Here is a 23,225-nt window from a genome sequence, read left to right on the forward strand (position 1 = left end):
GCTGCCGCCGCGGCCGCCCCTCAGCGCGAGCGGCGCCCCCGCCCCGCGCGGCGCCGCGCTCGGCCCCCATTGGCTGCGCAGCGCCACGTGCCCCCCCGCCCGCGCGCCGGCTCCGCTACCTGCGGCGGGGCCGCCCCCGCCCGCGCCACACAGCGGCGGGAGCGCCGCGGGGCCGGCCCGGCTGCACCGCGGGCACCGCGCCGGGGACACCGCGGGCACCGCGCCGGGGACACCGCGGGCACAGCAGCGGGGCCAGCGCCGGGGCCAGCGCCGGGGCCAGCGCCGGGCGAGGCCGATGCGGCGGCGCGGGGCCTGCGGGCTTGGGCTGGAGCAGTCGGCAGGATGTGCCCCACCGCCAGCGCTTCCAGGTCTCTCCCTCCCTTCCAGGCAGGGAGCACCGGGGATGGGGAGGTGGGGGCTGCGAGTGCTGGAGCAGATGGGCGGTGGGAGTCGTGTTTGCTTTGGGCTGGAGGGAGAGGATGTAGCTGCGGCTGTCTTGAGTTGTTCCTCTGGAATAAAATTTATAGGCTTCTGCTTCTCTGCGGGTTCCGATAGGCGTTTGGTGGGGGATTCTGTCTTTTCATGCTTGGAGTGATGTGAATGCAAACCAGATACGGCGTCTGCTGTTGCTGCCAAAGCCTTTCTGTTTCCTTCAGCACTACTCACTAAAATGTTTCCTTTTTTTCCCCTTTGTGCTGAGATTTGTTTTGTATTTATTTTTTCTATTTCACTAAGTAAGATCAAAATAGAAGGCTGCTGGAGGAGAGATGTTTATTTTGCAGCTCTCTTTAGTTACGGAAATGATTAGGAAATGTTCTTAAAATTTCTGGATGTAAAGGTCTCTGCAGTGGAAAATGACTGGCTTTGTCTCATTCTGGGGAAGAGGGTAGATAAAGATGTGTATTCATTATTTTTCTAAAGAAAACTCGTTGAGATAAGTGCTCTTTTATGCTTCTAAACTGGATACATGTTTTTAAGCTGCAGCTTACGATTCATTTCAGAGGGGGTGTTTTCCATGCGGACTGTGTTATTCCATCTGTTATGCTGTAGTGAGGTTACTGTCTCCCTTTTGGATCATGCAGCAGGAAACCTTGAGCTATCTCCCAAGCCCTCTGCTAGCCAAACTCGGGGGATTTCTTTTAAGAGGTCAAAATGCAGCTGGAGAGTTAGCGCATGAAAGCATTTTGATGCATTATCTGCTTCCGTGGGATTGATGAGAAATGAGCTCATCCTTCCTCTAGTTTCCTGCAACTTCTTGGGGTTTAGGGTCCTTCCTTCTGTAGAGTTCCATCAAATTGACCAAATGATTGACAGGCAGTTAGGGGCAGGATGTAGAAGACAGAGTATGGTAGCAGAAACTTCCTTTTACTGGGGAGAATGGGCTAAAAATATTCAATTTTGTTTGCTCTGCATACATCAGATGCGAAATGCGCTAAGACTGCTGGAGAGTTAAGAGTATTTGGTGGGCAGGTTGTTTGTTTAGATTAAGAGACCCTGGAAGACTTAAGTAGTTCTTGAGTTATAATAAAGGCTAAGTAACTGAAAAAAACCCAGACAATGCTTCCAACTTGTCATGATGTAGTTTTCAAATTACGTGTGAGTCTGAATGAAACTTGCTCAAACAGAACACGTTAAAGCATCTCCAGCAGGCACGTCCAGTGCTTCGAAATCACACAACTGTAACTGGACATAGGACTTCAGGATCATGGAGGACTTCTGTGTCACAAGCAGCTCTCACTGATAATGTTATTCATAAATTATTAAGGACTTCCTTAAAACTTGCGTAGTCTGTTATTTTCCATTATTCCTATGGGAAGGCTATTCCTTTGCTGCTCAGGAATCTTTTGTCTGTAGTCCCTCTTTGTTTATGTCCACTTTTCCTGTGTGCTAACATTGTGCTTTTGTTTGGAAGGTTTGGTTTTGGCTTTGGTGTTTACATGTTTGGTGTATCTAAGGACAAACTCTCAAATCTTGTTTTGCAAAGCTGGACAAAGCAAGCTCTGTGATCTCCTTGGGAGAAGCTCTTCCTTCACCCGTCCCATCAGCACTGTGATGTCCTGAAGTCTTAGGGATGAGGGGGTCTAAAAAGCTTCCCTTGTAAGAAATAAACTTAACTTTTTAATACCACACTGTTCACAACAGCAGTACTTTAACTCGCCCATTTCTTGCTGCTTGGCTGGGACACAGACTTTCTGTGGCTCATTTGTGAATCAGAAAAATTCCAAATCCAGGTACTGCTTTCATCTGTCTCAAAGCATCAACAGCTCACTTAAGTGTTGAAGCACATCTTGTTGATGTTTCTTGTTTTTGTGTTTTAGTTATGTTTTCTTGCTGTTACTCACTTGAGAGCACCTGAAAGAGGTTTTACAGAAAAGCCTGGAAAGTTTGACTAGGGAAAAGGGTGCTAAGGCAGATGTGAAATTAAGAGAGTATCCCTGTTTTGAACACTGAACTGTCATTTAGAACCTCAGTAAGAGTTCTTTCTCTATAATATTATTTTAGCAGGCACTATTAATGTCCAAAAAGCTTCCTGTGAATGCTGCAGAGAGGAAGTGATGGTGTTACACTCTGAGTGTCTGTAGTTAAGTTGATAATTGGAACCATTTTTTTTGATGTTCTATCTGGATGACTCAAGGCTAAGAGGAAGTTGTAGCCTCTGTGTATCCTTCATAAAGGAAAAGGTTGCTCAAGTAGACACAATTATGTAGTGTTGTTAACGATCTCATGACTTGGTTGCAAAGTTGATGTTGCAACGAGGGTGTAGGAGTTACCCGTTAAACAATTGGAAGAAAACACAAGTAGAGTGTCACAAGGCAAGGAAAGAAAAATAATGATGCCTCTAGGACACTATTGTTGCTTGGTGGTATTCTTGGCTCCAGAACAAATAATTTTCACCTGTCATCCTGTTGGTGCCTTTGAGAGTTTCTGTCAATAGCTCTGAAATTCTCATTTGCTCCTTGTTTCACTTTTTACCAATTGTGTCTACAGGAATAGTGTTCAGTAATAAGTTCTCATTTTCTAAGGAGACAGATCTTGACCAAATGAACTCCAGATTGTACAGACAGCATTGTTTTTTAATTTTTATTGTCTGATTAAAAAGCTTTTCCAGCTAAAGTTCATTTTGTAAGATGTATTATACACTAATGTAATCAATATCCTGTTGTAGGTGTTTATAACCGTATTATAGGTGAAACTTTTTTCTGCCATCACAGATGTATTGTGCAATTAATCAAAACAACTGACTCTGTTCATTAAAACAGGTGTCAAATGCTTTTTTCATTCAATAGTAATAGGCACTAAGGAGAAAATATTCTAAGAAAGTTTATCAAGTATCTGAATATGTTAAAGTGCCAACTTTACTGCAGGATTTATACAGTGGTAGATGAAGAAATAATTGGCAGATGTCACTTAATTTTTAAATTTAGCTTTGCGTTTTTCCTCTGGTGAAAAGATGTCAGTCCCTAATCTGCAACAGCTCCCTGGGCGCTGTCTCATTATGTCTTGTGATAGGGTGTGGTAGGATGGTGATCAGGAAATTATTTCAAGATAACATCCAAGAGTGAATACATTGCTACAAATTATAACACAAGAGTCTCTCATGCTTTAGCACGTTCCTGCTAAGTCTCCCTCAGATCATTAATATCACTGGAATTTTTCCTCATGCTTGTGGTTTTAGAGGATTTTTGTCATGTACCATTGAACAAAAATCCTTTAAGAAGGTATTTCAATGTTCATTTTGTCATATAAGGAGGTTTTTCCAATCAGAAACAGTTCCTTTGGGATAACTTGTCTGTTGTTCTTCTTTCCCCACTTTTCCTGAGTATTTTGTCAATACAGGCAGATGGGGGCCATTCAGATAAAAGGCTTTTTACTTTCCTTGTATAGATTTTAAATCCAATTCCAACATCTGGGCAGGTTGTTAGCTTTCCTGATCTGTTAAACCTATGTTTAAAATTCAGCTGAAAAATTTGGATTCATTTCTGCAGAAGTCTTTGGAAAGTTATCTTCATTAAGTTCATCAAGGTCCTGCATGTGTGTCAGGCAATCTCTGCACAACTCCAAGGCTGAGTAGAGAATGGATTGAGATTAGCCCCAAGGAGAGGGACTTAGGCGTGCTGGCGGATGAGAGGCTGGACATGACTTGGTCTTTTGAAAAGGGCACAGACTGACAGGACAAGTGGGAATGGGTTCAAACTGGCAGAGGGCAGGGTTGGATTGGATATTAGGAAGAAATTCTTTACTGTGAGGGTGGTGAGGCCCTGGCACAGGTTGCCCAGAGAAGCTGTGGCTGCCCCATCCGTGGAACTTCTTAAGGCCAGGTTGGGATGGGGCTTGGAGCAACCTGGGATAGTGGAAGGTGTCCCTGCCCATGGCAGGAGGTTGGAACTGGATGATCCTGTGATTCTCTGAAAGTGAGGCAGTCCTTCACTACACTGCAGTTTCTGGAGTGCCTCTTGCTAGAGGATGTTCATCCCTTTTCTGGATTGATTGTTTTTTAATAACAAATTCTTCATGTCACAAGAGAATATGTTTCCAAATTCTTTTTGTATTAAGAAATACTCTGTGTTTTGGATGGATAAAAATACCTTGGATTGCAGTTGTAAGGCAGCAGTTGGACTGTACAACACTTGTAACTGTGGAGTCCTTTGTGGACTATTGGTCCATGTGGACCCCATGTGTATAATGGGGTGCACAACTAACTCTCTTTAGCGTCAGCATTTTTATTCTTTGCATTACCATTTCCCCCCCTAATTGTTATTGGGATGAGGCTTGATTCACTGTTGGCTTAAAAAGATTTGTTTATCATGTTTTATGTAAACAGATAGAAGTTATTTACAAAATTTTATTTTTTATGGTTTATTGTTTCCAATGAAGAGATGATGCCATTTGAAAGCATGGGAAGGATTGAAGGTATCATGCTTTGAATAAGGAGACTTGGAAGGAAGAGTCCCCAAGTAGGGACACCCTGGGGGACTTGTGGGCCTCCTATGCCACAGTAGGTAAAATGGTAAGATACAGTGTTTACTCATGGGTTATTTTGTTTTTTCCAATATTAGAATTGATGATTAGCAGTTGTATTCATTGACAAAATCCTATTACTTATAAATTCCCTGAATCAAGACTGGTTTGTCCATTAAAGAGAATTGAACAGATTGTGGGATGGATATAGGAAGGAATTGGGAGAGTTTTATACTTATTTTTGAATCAGTTTTGTAATGATTGTCTTAAAGTAGAACAGAAGAGGAAGAAGTTTAAATTTTTCATATTCTTAGGTGTCATCTGAGAGGCTCTGCTTAGTGACTGACTTTGAAGCATAAACCAGAAAAACTACCACCATTCCCTTTTTTAATTTCTCAGCCCTTATGTTTTGATCCCTGAAGATTTCAGTACTGCAGAAGCAAACAAAATCAATCCTAACTGTAAATTCCACCAATCTAATTTTTGTGTTTTGACATAAATTAATAACATTCTCTTAAAATATTGTATCAATTTTGAAAACCTTAATGAAAATTAATATCTTATCTATTTGGTCAAGAATGAGGATAGATTGAAATGTGTAACCTTTTCATGGGCCCAACTCTTGCAAGTAATCACAGACGTTAAGGTTGTAGTTGTCCGTTTTTTGTCATCTGTTTTCTCCAAATGTGTCCAAAACCAATGTGTAGTCGGTTTAAGTTTTCTTAATTATTCTCTTCTAACTTTATGCTAAAAGTTTTGCAGTATATCTGTGGGAATTTTTTTTTTTTTGTTTAAAAGCCACAGAACAGGAAATCCATGCAGAATGCATTACTGAATAATGACCACATCTCAATAAAGAGTGCCTTGCTCAAGTTCCTTGTGTGAGAACACCTTCTCTGCTTTTCAACTTTGCCTTTCTTTTTTGAAACAAATGTTACTCAAAACCAAGTAGCTTTCATCTTACCCTTTACTGATTTTGGAAGTATGTTCAAGTAACTTACGTGCATCTGATTTCTGGGAAGAGGCATGAAGTGAGCAGGTGGGTTTGGGGTATTTTTGCATTAGTTTTAGCTTCTGCTTCAATGCCTTCTGGAGCCCCACTGTTCGTGATTAGTAATTCCTTTACATGAATGTGACCTTCAGGTTCCATTTGCTGTGGGCTTTGCCCTGAAAGCTTCTTGGTCTTGTTACATGAACTTCAAAGGCTGAACTGTGCAGCAAGGCCTTGGTATTGACTGCCTTGTAAAGCTGGGTGTTTCCACTGCTTCTGGTGGTACTGTGAGAGGGGAAAGTTTAAGTGAAAGTGTGGGGTTGTGGTTCTGGGGGCTTGATGGGAGCCTGGTGAGGGATGCAGGTGTGTGCATTGTTCTGCATTCATGTGCAGGCTGCCTCCTCCTGTTCCCGTGCCTGCTGAGAGACCTTGGCTTTGTCTTTGGGTGAATCCAGGTGCTGTATGTAACCAAATGCGTTTTCCAGGGTGTGGCAGTGGTTATGTACAACTTGATACATGCTGCTTTTTAGCTTTTAGCATTCCCACATGAAAAGACTTCCTGAAGGCTTAAATGAATTGCTTCTGAAATACTCCAAGTGTGGAAATGTTGTCTACTTAAGAATAACAGTGAGACAAAAGTAAATCATGGTGAAAAGAATAACACCACAAAAAGCTTTGGAGTATATTATATTAATGGACAATTTAGCCTTAGAAGCAGCTTTGCACAGATCACTTAAGTTCAGTAGATGAAACAAATTTAAATCCTCCAAGTGCTCACTAATTACACCACAATGAGTAGCTATAGAAACGTCACTGCAAAATGTGGCTGCAATACCACAGTGCTACTGAGCTGTTTTGTATGCAAGTCGAGACGTTTGCATTTATGGCTCTCAAAATAACTGTAGCAGGGCCCCTTCCTGCAAGAATGTAATGGTGTTTGTATGCAATATCTCTTTGGTCCTCTTGGGATCTTGGTTCTCTCTGCAAACTTGGAGATTTCTTTTTTTTTTTTTTTTTTTTTTTTAGATTCAGGAAGACTGTGGGAAGGGTGCACTCTAAAGTGCTTTTTACTGCCATCTTGCTCTTTTGAGCACTCTTACACCATTGTAGCCACTGGAAGGCCTTATTGACTGGAATAAGAATGCAGGATCCAACCTGAGTAAAAAAATGCTGTGCAGGACAGATGCATTTTGATGCATTTATGTATCAGTCTGCATATATATATAAACTTATTCGAGGAAGGAATCATCTGTCGTGTTCATAAATGACAAAGGTCAAACTGAAGTAAACTGTTGCAAAGGAAATGAAACTTATGTGAGTTACTTGTTTATGTAACAAAAAAAAGCATTGTGAGTACTTAGAGTTGGACTTGGAAAGGATGTGCTGAGGTGCTTAATTAAATTCTGTTTCCTTGTTTCTTTTTACACATCCAGGATGAGTGAAGCAGGGAACAACTGGAATTTTTTTTGCTCAGAGGCTGGGAAGACTGGCTGATAGTACTTGCTTACTGCAGTCTTGCATTCCTGTTTAATTCCCTTCTCTTTTCATCACTCTCCACCTCTTCAGTGCCTTCTCTGTCTTTCAGATCTCTTGCAGCCAGGTACCAAGTCTAACTCATTACTTTGTGCAGAATCCATTCTGACCTAGGTTCCTATGGTCTTTGACCAAGTTACCTCTTTATGTTTACCCGAGAATTATTACCTGCGTTGTTCTCTAGTGAAAATAGGTGAAGCTTGTTTCCTGCTTTTTCATTTTTAAAAAAGAAAAGTCCCATTTTATACTTCTCCCCATATGTGTTTGTGGAGATCTGTGGGGCTGACAGATGTAATTACTGCCTTGTTTTGTGCTGTAGCAGTGTTCAGTGGTCATGTCCCTGCCGTGAGCCATCGGTGTCAATGAGTGATCTCTTCCCTTTCCGAAACAGTGCTGAGTGCCACTTGTTTGTACTGGTGTGAGGCAGTCTCCTCTGAGGTGATCTGATGGAATGTCCTCTCTGTTCTTTGTGCAGCTGTCCTGGAGCTTCCACGTGGTCTGCAGGCCATGTTCACTCTCTGCAGCATCCTCTGATCCCTGCTGCTGTTGTGTGCTGGTGTGATCTTGCTCTGTGAACTGCGATTGCTCACTGTGCATCCTGACAGTGTGATCTCTGTGGATCCCTGTCATCTCCAAGATGTGTTAGTGGGAAGGTGCTGGATGAGAGCTGCTGAGTTGATTTGTCTTTGTAGTGTGGCAGGAAGGAAGTGTATTGTAAAAGGTGATTGTACCAGTTGTGCTGGGATGGCACTGAACATCTCAAGGCAGAGCAGTTTAACTTGGTGATCCATAACTGACCCTGGGATATGGTCCTTGTAACAAATTTTTTGACATCTTCACCCATGTGAACTTGAATGATTTGCTGCAAATTTTAGCTGAGAGCAAACTGATGTGGATGATGGGGGTGGTGATGTCAACACCCAGATTTGCACTCCAGTGCTGCTTTTATTCAGTGGTATAGATGCAGCCCATAAAGACGAGGTGTTGCTCTGAGAAAATGAGGCGCTTTTAAGGCTTGATAGGTTCCCTGTGACCTGCTGTCCTGTGTCCTTGTGTCCTGACAGGTTGTGTTGTAGACAAGAGCTGGATTTGATTTCCAGCTTAACTGCTAGAATTCTGGGGGACTGGGGGATGTCACTTACCCCTTAAATTTCAGTTTACCCTGTTCCAAAACTACCATGATGGTACTGACTTCAGATTTTAGTGTTTTCAGAGCTGCTAAAAGGGGCTGCTATAAAGGCCTGCAAACAGGTGTGACAGCTCAGAGAGTCTGTGCAATTAGTAAATACAGCCAGGTGGGGAATTTGATGTTCTTAGTGATGTCACAATAACCAAGTTATCTGTGTTTGAGGTAACTGGTGAAGTTTCCTGTGGGCAAAAGCCATTCAGCTTTTTCTGCCTTGCTCTGTTTTGTGGGTTGTGATTATCTGCATGTGACCCTGAAAGGATGACTTGACTGTTGTCTGCTCTTCAGAGGACTTCAGATGCTGTTGTTGGTCTTCATCTCTCCATGTCCCACCCTCACAGTGTTTTTTGGCATTTGACCTTGTATTGTGATTATCAAATTTGTTACTGAGAAATGATGATTGTGCAAAGAGACTGAGTCATCTTCCGAATTAGATACCCTTGAAATTTCAGTGGACTGGGTTCGAGATCAAGAGGGGGTACTTCTGTCTCCTCAGCTCCTTCATCCTGGTGTTCAAGAACTTCAGTTGTTTGTCAAATCAAACAGTGTTTTCAAGTGGCAATACAGGCTGGTTCAAATGGGACATGTCACCATATACAATAACAAGGGGTGGAAAAGAGAATGAGAAAGATCATCCATAGATAAAAGTCTTCCCTTAGCCTTGCTCTTTTTTAGAAGTTCTTGTGACAGAACTCTTGGCAGGAGAACAGAAGAGGCGAACGCCTTTGCAGTGGAGAGCAGAGAGGGTCAAGCGCTGAGATCAAAGGAAGGAGTAGGGCTGAAATCCTCCACTGTGGAGGAGCAAGCTGCACCTTTCCATGGTTGGCTGATCAAAGGGAGTGCTGCTTTGGGTGGGTAGGACAGGAAAAACCCTTGCCTGTGTTCCTTCTCCTTGGGAAAACCAGCAGACTCATATGGGTAGGCTCTTCATGGGGATTCCATCTTCCATCTTTGGTTACTGGCAGCAGCCTGTGAGATGATGTGCCAGCCTGCATTTTTCTTCCCAAAACCAGTATTGGAGTGTGCTGATATAATAATTGCAGTCTTGCTGCTCCCACAATTTCTACTTCTGGCTTATGAAGAATGCAAAGACCAATACCTGGCAACATTTTTAGAATCGTTTTTTGGTGATGCAGCTAAAATGAGTGAGTTCTTGATCACAAGGGGGTCAGGAGCAATTCAGTATTCCTGCCACCATAACTGAGAATCACAGTCTTCTCTGGGAAATAAAGTTGTCACTCCATGTACGTCCTGTGAACTTTTCTTCAACTCAGCAAAAGTTATGATAACTTTTTCTTTGTTTTTTACAGCAGTGCTGAGTGACAGTAACTCTGTGAAGCTAAAGAGTGGTCGTTCACCTCCTGTGCAATGGTGTAAGGTGGCTGCACATGAAGATGAGAAGACCAAGCTGGTTTTTAAAAGGTACTCGCAAGTAAGTGTCATTGTCACAGCTACACAGAGGACAGTTGTTCTCCCCCCAGTCTGGGCAGTTACAAAAAGGATGCAGAAATCAAGGCATGGGATTACCATGGGCTTTGAACAGGGAGTTAGGCACACAGCTTTCTGTAGGACACTGAAAACACTTTCTGGAGCCCAGGTTAACTTGTTGTAGTACCTGTTTTCCCAAGCCAAAGTGAGATCCTAGTACTTCACTCACAAGTATTTCCAACCATTTTTTGTATGCAGATAAATAACAATGCTGAGACTTTTGTACAGCCTGATAACTGAGGGAATGAAAGGCCAGTGGATGTTGAGTGAGTATCCTGGGGAGGTGTTTTTATAGTTATTTTGCTATGAAGACTTCTGGAATGCTACATCAAAAACCTTACTCCATTGTTTATAGCTTGACATCAAATTAGAATTAAAGGCTGTGTACACATGTAGATCCAGGACCATATTTTATACCTAAAAAGCTCACTACTGTGATGCCACATGAATTTTTAGGTCTTAAAGCTTAAAAAACCCAAAGACAAACTGTTATATCCACAGGTGGATATAACCTGAATGTAGCAGCCCCAGCTGAACCTGGGGATACTTGATAAACTTCTGGAGGAAAACCAGCTTCATTTGTCAGCTGTGAATCCCCTGCTTTCTGCCTGTTGGCTGATCTCCAGGGATTGCAGCCTAACATGCTAATGAAGCTCTTAGATCACCTATCAGTGGAAAAGGTAATTTAATTACGTGAGATGTGAGAACAGTGCTGCTTTTCCAGTGGTAACCTTGTTTGCAGCCTGTACTGCACACTGAGTGCCAGGATTGCATCTCTTAGTTCATATAGTACAAACTTTAAAAAAAAACATTGGAAATCTGTATTAACTTCATCTGAAAGGGTTTCAAGAAGCACTTGGGCACTTAATAACTTATATATTATTTCAAGACATTTAAACAAATGTCCAGTTCTTAGGAAACAATAGGAAATGAAAATCAGTAATAAAGCTTAAACTACATACTTGAGCAACAACCACAACTTTAACCAAATAATGATGTAAGTATTCTGCAGATGGGCTTAAACATGAAATGAGCTAAGTGACTGTTTGGACATCAACAGTGGTATTCCTTAGGAATGAGAAATTAGTAGATCAAAAATAGTAGATCAATTTTAAAGTTGGTTGGACTTTTTCTTCTGCTTGTTTTGGGGGTGTAAGTAGCTAAGGCTTCTTAATATAAACCTGAGCATCTAAGTTCTGCATTCTGGCCTGCTAGTGAGTTGGAAGTTTTGTTTCACTGGTGGCCATTGGCCCAAAATCATGCAATTTGAAGTTCCAGCATTTTTTTTAGCTTGCATGGAAGTATGTATTCCAAGACAGAGTTGACCTTCAAAGAAGAAAAAAAAGTCACTCTTGGTTTCATTATGTGAAGAGAACTGTTTGACTCATCAGAGATGCATTTAAAGTATATAATGCAGGCATTTTCTTTATCCAAGCATCTATATATGTTCATGCTCTCCTGCAGATAACTTTGAAGAGTTAAGAGAGACTTGAAGTGAACAAGACAATAGGGGTTTTTTTGTTTGATTCAAATGCAAGTATTCACGTGAAGTTCAACTGTCTTAAATTTGCTTAAAAATATTGATTTAATAGTTGATTGAACATGGGAAAAAAGATTTTTTTGTTTGTTTGTTTCTCTCTCCTACCCCTCACTGTCCTGTTTGTTTTTAGAATTCTTGCACTGTTTGTGGTTGGAGGGTGCTTCCTTTATATCCTCAAATTACATTTTGGCCCTGAGGAATGTGACAGAACAAAAATGCCGTATGTGGACCTTGATCGTGTAAGGGTTGGTATCTTTTGACTTTCTTTATTTTTCACTTAGCTTAAAAAAAAAGTTATTAATTGACAATACAAGAGTTATAAGGTTCTGTACAAAGAACTAGAATGCTGAAATTATCTGTTGAGCAGAAGTATATTTTGCTTCATTTCATGTCATAGACATTCTGGTTTTTGTTCTTGTAAAGTTACAACAGAAGCACGCAGAGAAACTGGGTTTTTAGGGGTAAAATTAGATAACTGTGACTTTAACATTTGAAATGGATGTGTCATCATATTGTTGTATCAGTGCAGATGACACTGGTGATCAGAGGATTGATGCAAATGAAAAGTAACATATTAAAAAACCTGAAACAACCCAAACCTAACATGTTAAACCAAAGGGGTTTTTTTTTTTCACCAAAGCCAGTTTCCCAGTCTGCTTTCCCTTGTAGTTGCACAGATGTTTTTGGAATCACAGGGCAAATGTCCAGGAGGGTGCAGCTATTGTTTAATTTGTTCATTTAAGGTAGCAGTTACTTACTTTAGCTACAGTTTTGCATGTGGCTTTTCAACAGGTGTAACAGGCTAAAGCCTTTGCTACTTATCCTATTTGCACTTTATAACAGGACTTACCTGGCTTAGAGCTGTTACATTTCTGTCTTTGAATGTCTCAATGCTAAAAGGCAACCTACAGCAGAAGCCCTGGCTTAAGACAGTCTCATTTTAGCATTACTGCACGTGCATCCTGCCCCACCTCCCATCATCTTCAGTGCCTATCTTTCCCCTTCTGACCCTCTTTGCCTCCCCTTTTTTCTCATTTGACTTACTTATTTTTTCAACAACAGATTCTTGATTCTGAAGAACAAACACTTTAAATCAAGCAAACCTAAAGACTTCATGAACTGTGTTTAATGCTGTTTCATTATTTGTTTTGTTTGTGTTAGATGCAGGATGAACAAAGAGCATCTCTCTGGTCTGGTTAGGTAGTAGATAGTTACAAAGTGTTTGAGGCAATTGTCAAGTGATTTGCATTAATTTTTACTGATAGGGCGTGCAAATATCAGCCTTAAAATGAGGCTCTTCCAAAGACGCAGTAACTCTTGCCAACACAGTACAGCGTGAAGTTGCTCAGTCATGCTTTGCCCAGTGTGGTGTTTATGCCCAAACTTGCAGAAACCTTCACAATGGTGGCAGAGGAAGTTCTGTAGATCAATCTCAGTTAAAAAAACCCCCGGAAAACCAGCAGCAAAACTTCCCTTCTTGTGCCCACAGATACACACTACTGTTCCTTAACAGTAGAGAAGAGCTGAATTAGCAGTAGATTTGAATCTTGTGTCTCTGACTGCTATGTTTGCTCATGGGTTATTTTTAAATACAGTGGAGGAAAAACCAGCAGAGTTTATTGGGAAAGTTATGATGCAAACAAGATTTTATTTTAACTGATAAAAGTAATACCTTTGCTGTTTCTCTTTCTACATCAGATACCAGCTTGCCACTACAAATTTCTAAAAATGTACATTAATAGTGTTTTGGTTTTATTACAAGATGGATCAATGTGTGGTTTTGTCTGTCACTTTAATCTTTTTATGCAGTATGGAGTTGTAGTCTCTTATTTTGGTGACTAGTCTTTGACAGAAGACCCCAAACACCCCCACTTGTAATTCCTTTTAAAGTCATGTTTTAGTCTTTAGCACTTTAGCAATATTTATGGAAGAAGTGTTGCTTCATTCTGGTAAGCGAGTCCAGCTGCTGTTGCACAGAACTTTTACCCTATGGTTGCGTCTCTGGTAGAATCCTACCACAGGCAGAACTCAGATCATGCAGTTGAGCAGTGGAGTAGAATTCCACTTGCTGCTAAATTGGATGGGTAGAAGTATGTCTAGATTTTTTTTATTTGGTGTTGCAAATGATAGTACTAATGGCTCATTTTCACTTAGCACTTCTTTTAGCCTAATATATTCTTTAGAAAACCTCTTACCTAGATTTAAGGGGTTGAGTGGAGAGGAATTCCTCTGCAGGTTTTCACTTTGCGCTGGTTTGTATCTGCGTTTGAGGAAATGCTTTAAAATGTGTTGTACTTCCACACTGAAGCTTTCTTTGTAACCCCTGTGTTTGCTAAACTGCTGGTGGTCAGCTGGTGGGCTACATTCCAAAGGCTTTGTGCATTCCTGCAGCTGGCTTTCCTGGCTGAAACCCCGTGTGTTTTGTTTCAGAGGGCACAGCAATTTGCCAGCGCTGCATTGCAGGAGCAGTGCCGACCTTCTTATGTGAAGAAGGAAATGGGGAAGTTGTTTGCAGAGAAATACAGCGTGGACATATCTCCCTTTGTAAGGAAAAATATAAATGAAGATGAAGCTTTATTTAAATATGAACCTCCATTTGGATTTCAGAAGTTCTTTGATAAACTTAAAGATCTCCTTGAACTCTTACCTGAGCATGATTTACCAGAAGATTTGAAGTCAAAACATTGTAAGCGTTGTGTTGTTGTTGGCAGTGGTGGAATTCTTCATGGGTCAGAGCTGGGTCACTTACTGAATCAGTTTGATATTGTTATAAGGTATGTATTTCCCATTTAAGGAGTCCAACTACTTCATCATTATTTTATGAGCCAGAATTGTTTTTTAAGGGGAAAATATCTCCAACATTTATGCAACTTAAAAGACTGCTTGTAAAAGTGCTTTTGAGAAATTTAATTGTGACTTGGTGGAATTTGAAGTCTTAGGAGCAAAATAAATTGTCATGTTTACAAGGAAGGACTCCAGGTACAAAAATCACACGGGCAGAAACTAGATATAAACTAGTGACATCATGGACAAGTAGACAGTACTGGATTTATTCTTTCACATTTTAAAGCTTTCAAATCTTAACTTTCAGGATAAGGACTCACCTCTGCTTTTTTTCCCTGTGGCCAGTTTGGGTGCTTATTTGAAAGATTATTTTATAACAGCTATTTCAAACACAATAAAAATTAATTGATGTTTCAGTACACAGTTTGCTTACACACTTTATAGCACACTTATCTACCCTTATCTTTATGAGGTCAGTGACTGCTTTTTCTGATTGCCCATGATTTCTGACATCTGAATTACATGCTCTGTATTTGTGCCTTCTGAACATTACAGTTTGACCTCTCCTTCTTGTTTTGAATCATGTAAAGTTACAAATAAATTTAATACAAGCATTTTCCCAATTTTTTTTTTTTTGGAAACTAAGGCTTGCTCCTCCTGTAAAGGGAATAATTCATTGAGTTTCTAGCCCTTATTCAAAGGGAAAGAAACCTGTTAGCAAGTGGAGGGGCAGAGAACTTGCATTAGCTGTCCTCTGAAATTAGGGCTGGCAGGATGAAGGTGATTTTTTTGTCGATATAGAAAAGTTTGCAGGGCTTGAGCTGTTCTGCAGAACTCATGGCATCAAGCTGATGACATTCTTGTCAGCAGTGTGCCAGCATCTGAAGTTTTTGGTGAGCTGGAGTGATATAAACCCACAGGATGCATTACATTGCATTGTAGGGATAATTTGAATGATTTTTTGTGTGGAATACTTGAGTGTGTGTGTGTATATATAAATATATATATATGATAAGGATAACACAGGCAACTTTGTGTGTTTTCTTCCCCTCCCACTTTTATGCCTCTCTGAGTTGACACAAGGCAATAGATATGAATTTCTGCAATGCTGTCTTAAGTCACTTTACTCTTCAAGCTTTTCTTTCTGAAGTTCTGCACTTGTGCCATTTAATCAGGAAATAGAATTGGCTTCCTCCCAAAGATAAGGGCTGGAAGAGTGCATGAGATAAGGAACATGGGGGTTGTGAGAAAACACCATAGTCTGTTCTGTTAAAAATCTGGGGGCCAAATAACAAGTTTTTGCTTAGTGTCTGATATTTTAATGAGATTGTAACCTGTTTATTTAGTACCTCTCCATTGTGGGCTTCTTTTCCCCTAGGTTAAATGATGCACCAGTTCAAGGCTACACAGATCACGTTGGTAACAAAACAACAATACGGATGACTTACCCCGAAGGAGCCCCCCTTTCTGAACACGAGTATCCTCCTGCAAGCTTGTTTGTGGCTGTTTTGTTTAAAAGTGTTGATTTCAACTGGCTTCAAGCCATGATAAAAAATGAAACCTTGGTATGTAACATGACATATCTACCTGTATGTTTGTTTGTTTTGTTTTGTAATGCTTAAAGAAGCTGATTGATCTGTTGCTTCCTGATTTAGCATGCTGAGGATCTTTTCTATAACCTTGTGGGTTTTTTTTAGCTTCGTCTCCTAGTTACAGTTGGACCAGCATTTGTGTTGAAGCCCCATGCTGACAGTAACACTTCTTTTTTGTGGAGATATTGGTGGTTTGCACCAGACTACGTGACATACTGGGTGTTCACTAAAGTGGAATTCATTTCACATTAGGTTTAAGTGACTTTAACAAGTCTGCAGAGCCCAAAATAGAAATGTGATTTCTGAATGCCAGTCTGGTTTTTTAGCAGCTAAAGTCTGTTCTGCTACAATGGGCATACATGCAGTCAACATGTAACTGAACATTTTTCTGGGGTTCCTAAATCATGAGGTTGCTTATTTTTCACTAAACATTTAAAGAAGTGCTGAGATTCCTGAGGAACTGGGGGAAGAATTTCATGTTTCTAAATTAATTTGAATTGGTGGCTTCCACTTCTTTCAATCTGCAGGCAGATAATTTCACCAAATAAGAATTACTGAGAGAGATTTAGAAGAAGGCCTGTCAAGTTTTTTAACAGTTTGATCTATGCTAGTTTAGGTACTCCAAATTCCCTTCTTAATTCTATGATTTTTACAATATGAGACGGTCTGTTTAATCTTGAGCATGACTGTCTACTGTTACACTGAAGAGCCAGGAAGATGCTTAAGGGACTGGAGCATCTCTACCATGAGGAAAGACTGATAGAGCTGGGAGTGTTTAGCCTAGAGAAGAGAAGGCTTGTGGGGGATCTTATTAATGTACATAAATACATGAGGGGAGGGTGCAAAGAGGATGGAGCCAGGCTCTTTTTGGTGGTGCCCAGTGATAGGACAAGAGGGAGCTTGTCAAGTTGAATATCCATGGACATCTTTCTCACAATAATCTAGACGTGGTCCTGAGCATCTGGCTCGACGTGTCTGCTTGAGCCAGGAGAGTTGCACCATGTGATCTCCAGAGGTCCCTTCCATCCTCAACAGCTCTGTGATTCTGTGAACTGCAAACCTACTTCTCTCAAATACTCAGCTGTCAGTTGGCTCAGCTCTCTGTGCAGGCACTGGTACTGAAATAAACTGATCCAGAGCATGGCTGGGAAAATGGGAGCACTGCAACTTGTATTTGATCAGTTCAAGCTGCTGTTCCTTAAAGCCTATTTAAAAATATAGGTCTGTTGCAGCTGTATCAGTTTTATCATTTGCATGGAATGTTGCCCATTCCATGGAAAGACTTGTAGAATTAGTGTGATATGGTATTTTTTCTTCCATTAGCAGGCATCTAGCTAAATGCAGTGGCATGAGATCAGAATCTGAGTTTCTGAGCCCTGTGTAAATCCTCTTCTGAAGGGTTACATTCATCACTCAGTGGATGCTGTCAAACAACAGCTCTTCACTTCAAAGCTTGAGCACAATTGTTTTAAATCCAGTGCTTGCTTCAGAATGCCTGGTTAATGTTTGTGGGAAACTGTGGTTCCCTTCCCTGTTTCTTTAAATACTGTTGCCTGCTCAGCTGTGCTGGGATAGCCTGAAGAATCTATGGGTGCTGGTGAATATGTTGACTGATTAACACGAAGTGCAGTCAAATATTTAGAATAAACAACTATTCCCTCTGCTGTCCTCTCTGCAGTTCCAGGTACTTCAAAGGTTTTTCCTCTTTTGGGTGAGTCGTTTGATCTGTAAACTGATATTTCTGAACCACCTTAGCTGTAAACTATTTGCTGAATTTTTCAGGGTCACTGGTGAATTCTGTAACTTGTGTGCTTTGTCTCTCTCAGAGTTTCCCTTTGAACTGTATTTTTTATTTATCTTAGCCTCTGTGGGTGCGACTCTTCTTTTGGAAGGAGGTTGCTGAGAAAATTCCTTTCACATCAAAGCAGTTTCGGATTCTGAATCCAGTCATTATCAAAGAGACAGCTTTAGACATTTTACAGTTCCCTGAGCCTCGATCAAAATTCTGGGGTTGGGATAAGGTAAGAGGTTTCCTTTCACCAAAAGGAGACAGTAAAATACAAGGTAAACAAAATGAGAAACTGAAAAAATTTTGGTCTCTTTACTTTCTCTGTGCAGTTTTAGAGCTGGTCTCAGGTAATAGGGAAATTAATGTGCTCTCAAAAGAGTCTTGTGTTTTCTTGTGCAAAATCAAAGTAAGATTTCAGCTCACCTTTTTAGATGAGGTGTTTTCCTGTGTATGCTGACATGAAATGGCATTCAGATGCAGCCAGACATAAACTCATTCCAGTGTTTAAAAACATGTATTTGATGTATGTTAAGCCTGTTAAGAGCAGCCCTGTTAAGCCAAACCAGCCATCAGCTGTAGACAGATGTGTCTCCAGCTGCAGGGAAAGCAGAGACAGTCTGGAAACCAGGCTAGTGTAAAGCAGCCTTCCAGCTGTTGGAATTACTGTGTCTGCCACAGTATGCTCAGTAGCAGCTGATGGGCATTTCCTCCCTCCATGTCCTTTGCTCCAGCAGTGGCACGGAGTGATGGATTGCCTGGTTTAATTATACACTGCATTTTTGTTACTTTGTGTGTTTGAGAAGTTGGATGTCACTATTCCTCTTGAACTACAAAAAATACTGACTAGCCCCTATCTTTTTATGTTTTTTGTGAAAGCACTTAAGATTATTGCACAAATATTTGAAGGATCTTCTCACATTTATTTATCATCAAGCTAAGTATCTTCATTGTACTGTACTATATTTGCCTCCTTCACAGGTTGTTCAGTGAAAAATCATATTCTGAAGAATACTGTTAGAGAACCTGATGTTGCTCAAGACTGAAATAAGTACATCAAGAAATGTCAAGTTTAACTCTGTCAGGAGTTGTTTGAAGTGAAGGTTCACTTGCAGTTTAATTACACAGTGATAGGGCATCTTGCCTTCACAGAAAAAAAAAAAAATAAGTGTTGACAGCCAAAAACTTCATTAAATGCAAATACTTAAGTTGTACTGGTATTTTGCCTTGGAGTTTTCAGTTTTATTTGATCACTGAATTGATTTTTAGTTGTAGCTTTAATTGATTTCATTTTTTAATGAGGAGAGGGTATAGACAAAGCCATTGAATTGTGTAAAGTGTTTATAAACCTGGTAAAGGACAATATGTTTGAGCAAATTTCACTTTTCTCCCTTTTTAGAATGTACCTACAATTGGGGTCACAGCAGTTGTTCTGGCCACACATTTATGTGATGAAGTGAGCTTAGCAGGATTTGGATATGACCTGGATCAGCCCAGCACACCTTTGCACTATTACAACAACCTCTGCATGGCTGCCATGAAAGAACAAACTATGCACAATGTGACGAGTGAGACAAAATTCCTGCAAAAACTGATCAAAGCAAAAGTTGTCAAAGACCTCACTGGAGGGATACACTGTGAATTCTGCAGCAAAGAGAGCTAGTGACCAACGTGCAGCATGGATGGGATTTGTTACATTTCCAGAGGTTCAGTTGGATCAACTCTTTCCCTACCTTTAGTTCTTTAAAGCATCCATGGAATAGATGTGGAATCCCTGCTGCCTTTTTTAATGCCGCGTTCAAGTTGTCGGACTTTTAAGTTAATTTTCCTGTCAGATTTTACTTTGCACATTTCTGTGAATAGCTATGTAAATATGACTTGGAGTTGAAAGACATCCATTTAAAGTATTTAATGTTTTAAGTTGTCTGAATAAAAGCAGATTGTTTTGTTTTCAGATGTATATGGAGCGCACATGACTGGCCTGAATTGTCTAGCAGTATGCAAGAGTTTTTTCCACTGATCTGCTGTCTTTGTTGGTCCAGGTCTTGGTGTCTTGACTCCTTTTCATGTGTGCCATGAAAAGAAAGGCATAGGCTTCTTGAGTCTTTCATGTCTTGAACTTGAGCATTGCATTCACCCCTCAAATATTTATATTCTTTTGCGAATACATTTTTTTGGGGGTGAAGGACAGATGTAGGAGTGGAGTTGAAGGAAAAGGAATTGTTGTGGCAACAACTGAGTAGTAAGTACTTTGATGTTCATGATTAATACATCAATGGTTTTAATATCAATGTTTTGGGTTAGAATCCTGCTTTGTGAAGCACATTTGGGCCCAGGGCACTCTAGAAGAGGATTTAGCCAAGAGGAGGCTTTAGCCCAAAAGCCATTTGTCATTTCTGTTCCTGAAGACCCATCTAAATGTTTCCAACTAAATGATCTGCAGCAGAGTTCAGCTACCCCAATTAAAGAAGTGGCATTAATACAAAATCTGCCCTTTAAAAAAAATTTTTTTTTGAGTGACTCAATAATTTCTGGTTCTATGAAACACTAGTTTGTATGAATCATTTAGCAATACTAGAATCTATGATTGTATTACAATTTCCACTGGTTAGCTTTATGATCCTTAAGTAATTAATTATAGATATTGTCACCTTAATAGTTTGCAATGCTGATAACCTGTGTGAAGTCCAGTATTGACTATTTGATTGGAGAGGTTGAGTTGTTAGTTTTCTCCCAAGTCAGTAATTGGGTGAATGTATAAGTTAAGAAGAAAATCACTTTAAGAAAGTAGTATAATCTAGTAGCCAGCTAGATAACTGCTGAAAGCAGCATAATTAAAAAACAAAAAGAGAAAAGAAAGCTATAGCTGTATGTTCTTGGGGGTGGAAATCAGTGCACTGCAAAGTCACTGGACTGTGCAAATCTGTAAGCAAGCTTTAATGTTAATTTTTATTTTGTTATTAGTAGAGTATCAGGTATGACTGTTTGCACTGAGGAGTTGTGTTACTCAATCTACAGTATGTGAAAAAGGCTTCCTTTGGGACTGAAAGCTGGTCAGCAAATCGATCAAAGGTTGGCCTAGAAACATTGTTCATAGTCAGGAACTCTCCACATGGTGAATGTTCCCACTTTTCTTTGTTATGGACAAAGATATGAATGACGTTGTAGTTCCAAGTTTTCAAAATACTCAAGTGGAAATGCAAGATTAGGGTGGTTGTGTTTTGGGTTTTTATTTCAGGAAGAGAAGATCTAATGAATGATAATGTTGGAATGCAGGAGCAGCAGACTGATGCTCACTGTTATACTGAGAGGCAATAGAAGGACACCAGATCATAAAACATAACTGAAGAAAGTTGTGGACCTCGTCCTTCCTAAATTCCACATACCTCTATGTCCTTGAAAGTCAGTTGTGGGGGGTGAATAAATTTGAAAATCAGAAATTCTTGTCTCTGTTTGTGTTCATAGCAAAAATATTAATCTAGCCTCTTCCTCCATGAAAAGCATTAATTTTTATCCTAGCAATAAAGTTCTAATCTGGGGGGGGCGGGGGGGGTTTGTAAGTATATTATTATTTAATTTAAAAGTATTTCAAGTATGAAGAGTTTTATACAAATAGTCCTTTAGTTAATATATTAAAATGTGGTAACTATTTTCTTGTGGTATTTAAACTGGAAGCAGAATACTTTAATTTTGTTTAGTATTAATGAAATTTTGGAAGACTTCAGAATGTGTGTTGGGAGGATGTCCTGAGTACACCAGAAGTCTGTGTTTCTGAGCACCTGATCCCTCACCAGTTTGTTTTATTCAGCAACTTAATCAGTTGATTAATGTAAATGCCAATAGCTTTTTGGAGATGCTGTATTTACTGTCAAATTCGCAAGTTGTGTGGATGTAGGATTAGATTTCCTACCTGTTTTATGGCTTGTGATAAAACCTTGTTCTCCATGGTAGTCTGTGCAGACTCGACACTCTGTGTAATGGCAGTAAAAAGCAATAAAGTGATGAAACCACTTTCTATTTATGTATTTGTCTCTCAGTTCCATTTGTTCTCCCTCCTTTGTTAAGGATTTTTCATGTCTTGCTGATCCAGTTGAAAGTCTTGATGCAATCCCAGGTACCCAAAAACAGGGACGGTGGTAGCTGGTAGCTTTTTCTCTGTCCATTTATGCCTTTTTAATACCTGACAGTGGAATTACCTGTCTGGTGCTTGGAAGGGAGAATCCCTCTCAACACTGACCATATTGTGGGCTTCCAGGATTTTGAAGTTAATGTGGATGAGAGTATTTTGGACTGGGTTATAGCATTGCCCTTAAAATCAGGAGTGTGTCACCTTCAGTGGTATAAACAGACTGCAGCTTCTTATCTGTGCCTCAGCCTTGCTGGAAGTGAGGTAAGAACAAAGCAGTCTGTGTTCTGTTGCTGTTTCACAGATTTATGCTTTGCAAAGAATCTGCATCATCCTTTGTAAATGGGTCTTAAGTAGGTCCCAAAGAGTTCAGGAGCTGTGATAAAGCCATTGTGTTCAGCATCGAATTCCTCTTTGTAACTCTCTTTGTAGGAGCTGTTACAGCCAGGGGTGTGCCTTATCTATTCTAGTGCTGAGATTTTTCATGGTTCCTTTGCAGGAAATTGCACAAGGAGACATAAAGAGCTGCTCCACTCTGGAGTGGGAAAGTGCCAGAAAGGGTTGCTGTGGCTGCAGTCTGTGACCAGTTGGCATCGAAACGGGGTATTGAGCTCGTAGGGACTGTTGAGATGCTGATAAGGAACTGAAGAGAGTTCAGGCCCTCCAGTGCATGGATGTGTGTTAATAGCTCCAGCTCTTGTGCTGAAGTTGGAACTCCAGCAGGAACTGGGAGGGCACCAGGGGAGGCAGCTGTGTAGCACAAGTGTGATCCTTTTGCCTGTGCCAAGGGAAGGATGAAGGAAGAGCACCTCAGTTAAGACCCACTCAGATGTGATGCTGTGCCTTCCTTCCTCCAGCCTCCCAGCAGCAAGGTTTTATACAATGCTTGATTTTACCAGCTTAGGAAAAGCTTTTTTACCCAGAGGGTGGTTGGGCATTGTAAAGGCTCCTCAGGGCAGTGGTCACAGCCCCAAGGCTGACAGAGTGCAGGAAGCATTTGGACAATGCTCTCAGGCACAGGGTGTGACTCTTGGGGATGGAGCTCTGCAGGGCCAGGAGTTGGACTGGATGATCCTGGTGGGTCCCTTCCAACTCAGGATAGTCCATAATTCTGTGAAATGTGGGTATATCCTGGTCGAAAGAGTTCTGAGCCATTTGGCATCAGCCTTGTCCCACATCTCCTGAGGTGCTGCAAGATAAATAACCCACCCCTAGAGTTCCTAAGGGGCTAATGCCCCTA

General features: G+C 40.6%; 1 protein-coding gene across 5 annotated transcripts; it reads left to right on the forward strand.

Annotated features, from left to right (window-relative positions):
• The first annotated feature begins 252 nt into the window (after nt 1–252).
• Nucleotides 253–21,880, forward strand: ST3GAL5 (ST3 beta-galactoside alpha-2,3-sialyltransferase 5). Of its 5 annotated transcripts, XM_048304224.1 has the most exons (8): nt 281–368; nt 4,876–5,008; nt 9,980–10,101; nt 11,828–11,942; nt 14,128–14,471; nt 15,860–16,046; nt 17,936–18,094; nt 19,259–21,880. In XM_048304224.1, the coding sequence occupies exons 3-8, from the start codon at nt 10,058–10,060 to the stop codon at nt 19,520–19,522; spliced, it is 1,113 nt and encodes a 370-aa protein (XP_048160181.1). In that variant the 5' UTR covers nt 281–368; nt 4,876–5,008; nt 9,980–10,057; the 3' UTR covers nt 19,523–21,880. The 5 variants fall into 5 exon arrangements, with proteins under 5 accessions (XP_048160176.1, XP_048160177.1, XP_048160181.1 ...); XM_048304219.1 differs by lacking the exon at nt 4,876–5,008 and having other exon boundaries at nt 253–368; nt 9,980–10,091; XM_048304220.1 differs by lacking the exon at nt 4,876–5,008 and having other exon boundaries at nt 253–368; nt 9,983–10,091.
• The last annotated feature ends 1,345 nt before the right edge of the window (nt 21,881–23,225 follow it).

This window comes from Corvus hawaiiensis, chromosome 5 (genome assembly GCF_020740725.1).
Source record: "Corvus hawaiiensis isolate bCorHaw1 chromosome 5, bCorHaw1.pri.cur, whole genome shotgun sequence".
Classification (NCBI taxonomy): domain Eukaryota; kingdom Metazoa; phylum Chordata; class Aves; order Passeriformes; family Corvidae; genus Corvus; species Corvus hawaiiensis.

Coding starts and splice junctions, on each gene's coding strand:
- ST3GAL5 (XM_048304219.1), top strand. CDS start 296: ATGCGGCGGCGCGGGGCCTGCGGGCTTGGGCTGGAGCAGTCGGCAGGA. Junction 10,092..11,827: donor ACCAAGCTGGTTTTTAAAAG/GTACTCGCAAGT, acceptor GTTTGTTTTTAG/AATTCTTGCACTGTTTGTGG. Junction 14,472..15,859: donor CAGTTTGATATTGTTATAAG/GTATGTATTTCC, acceptor CTTTTCCCCTAG/GTTAAATGATGCACCAGTTC.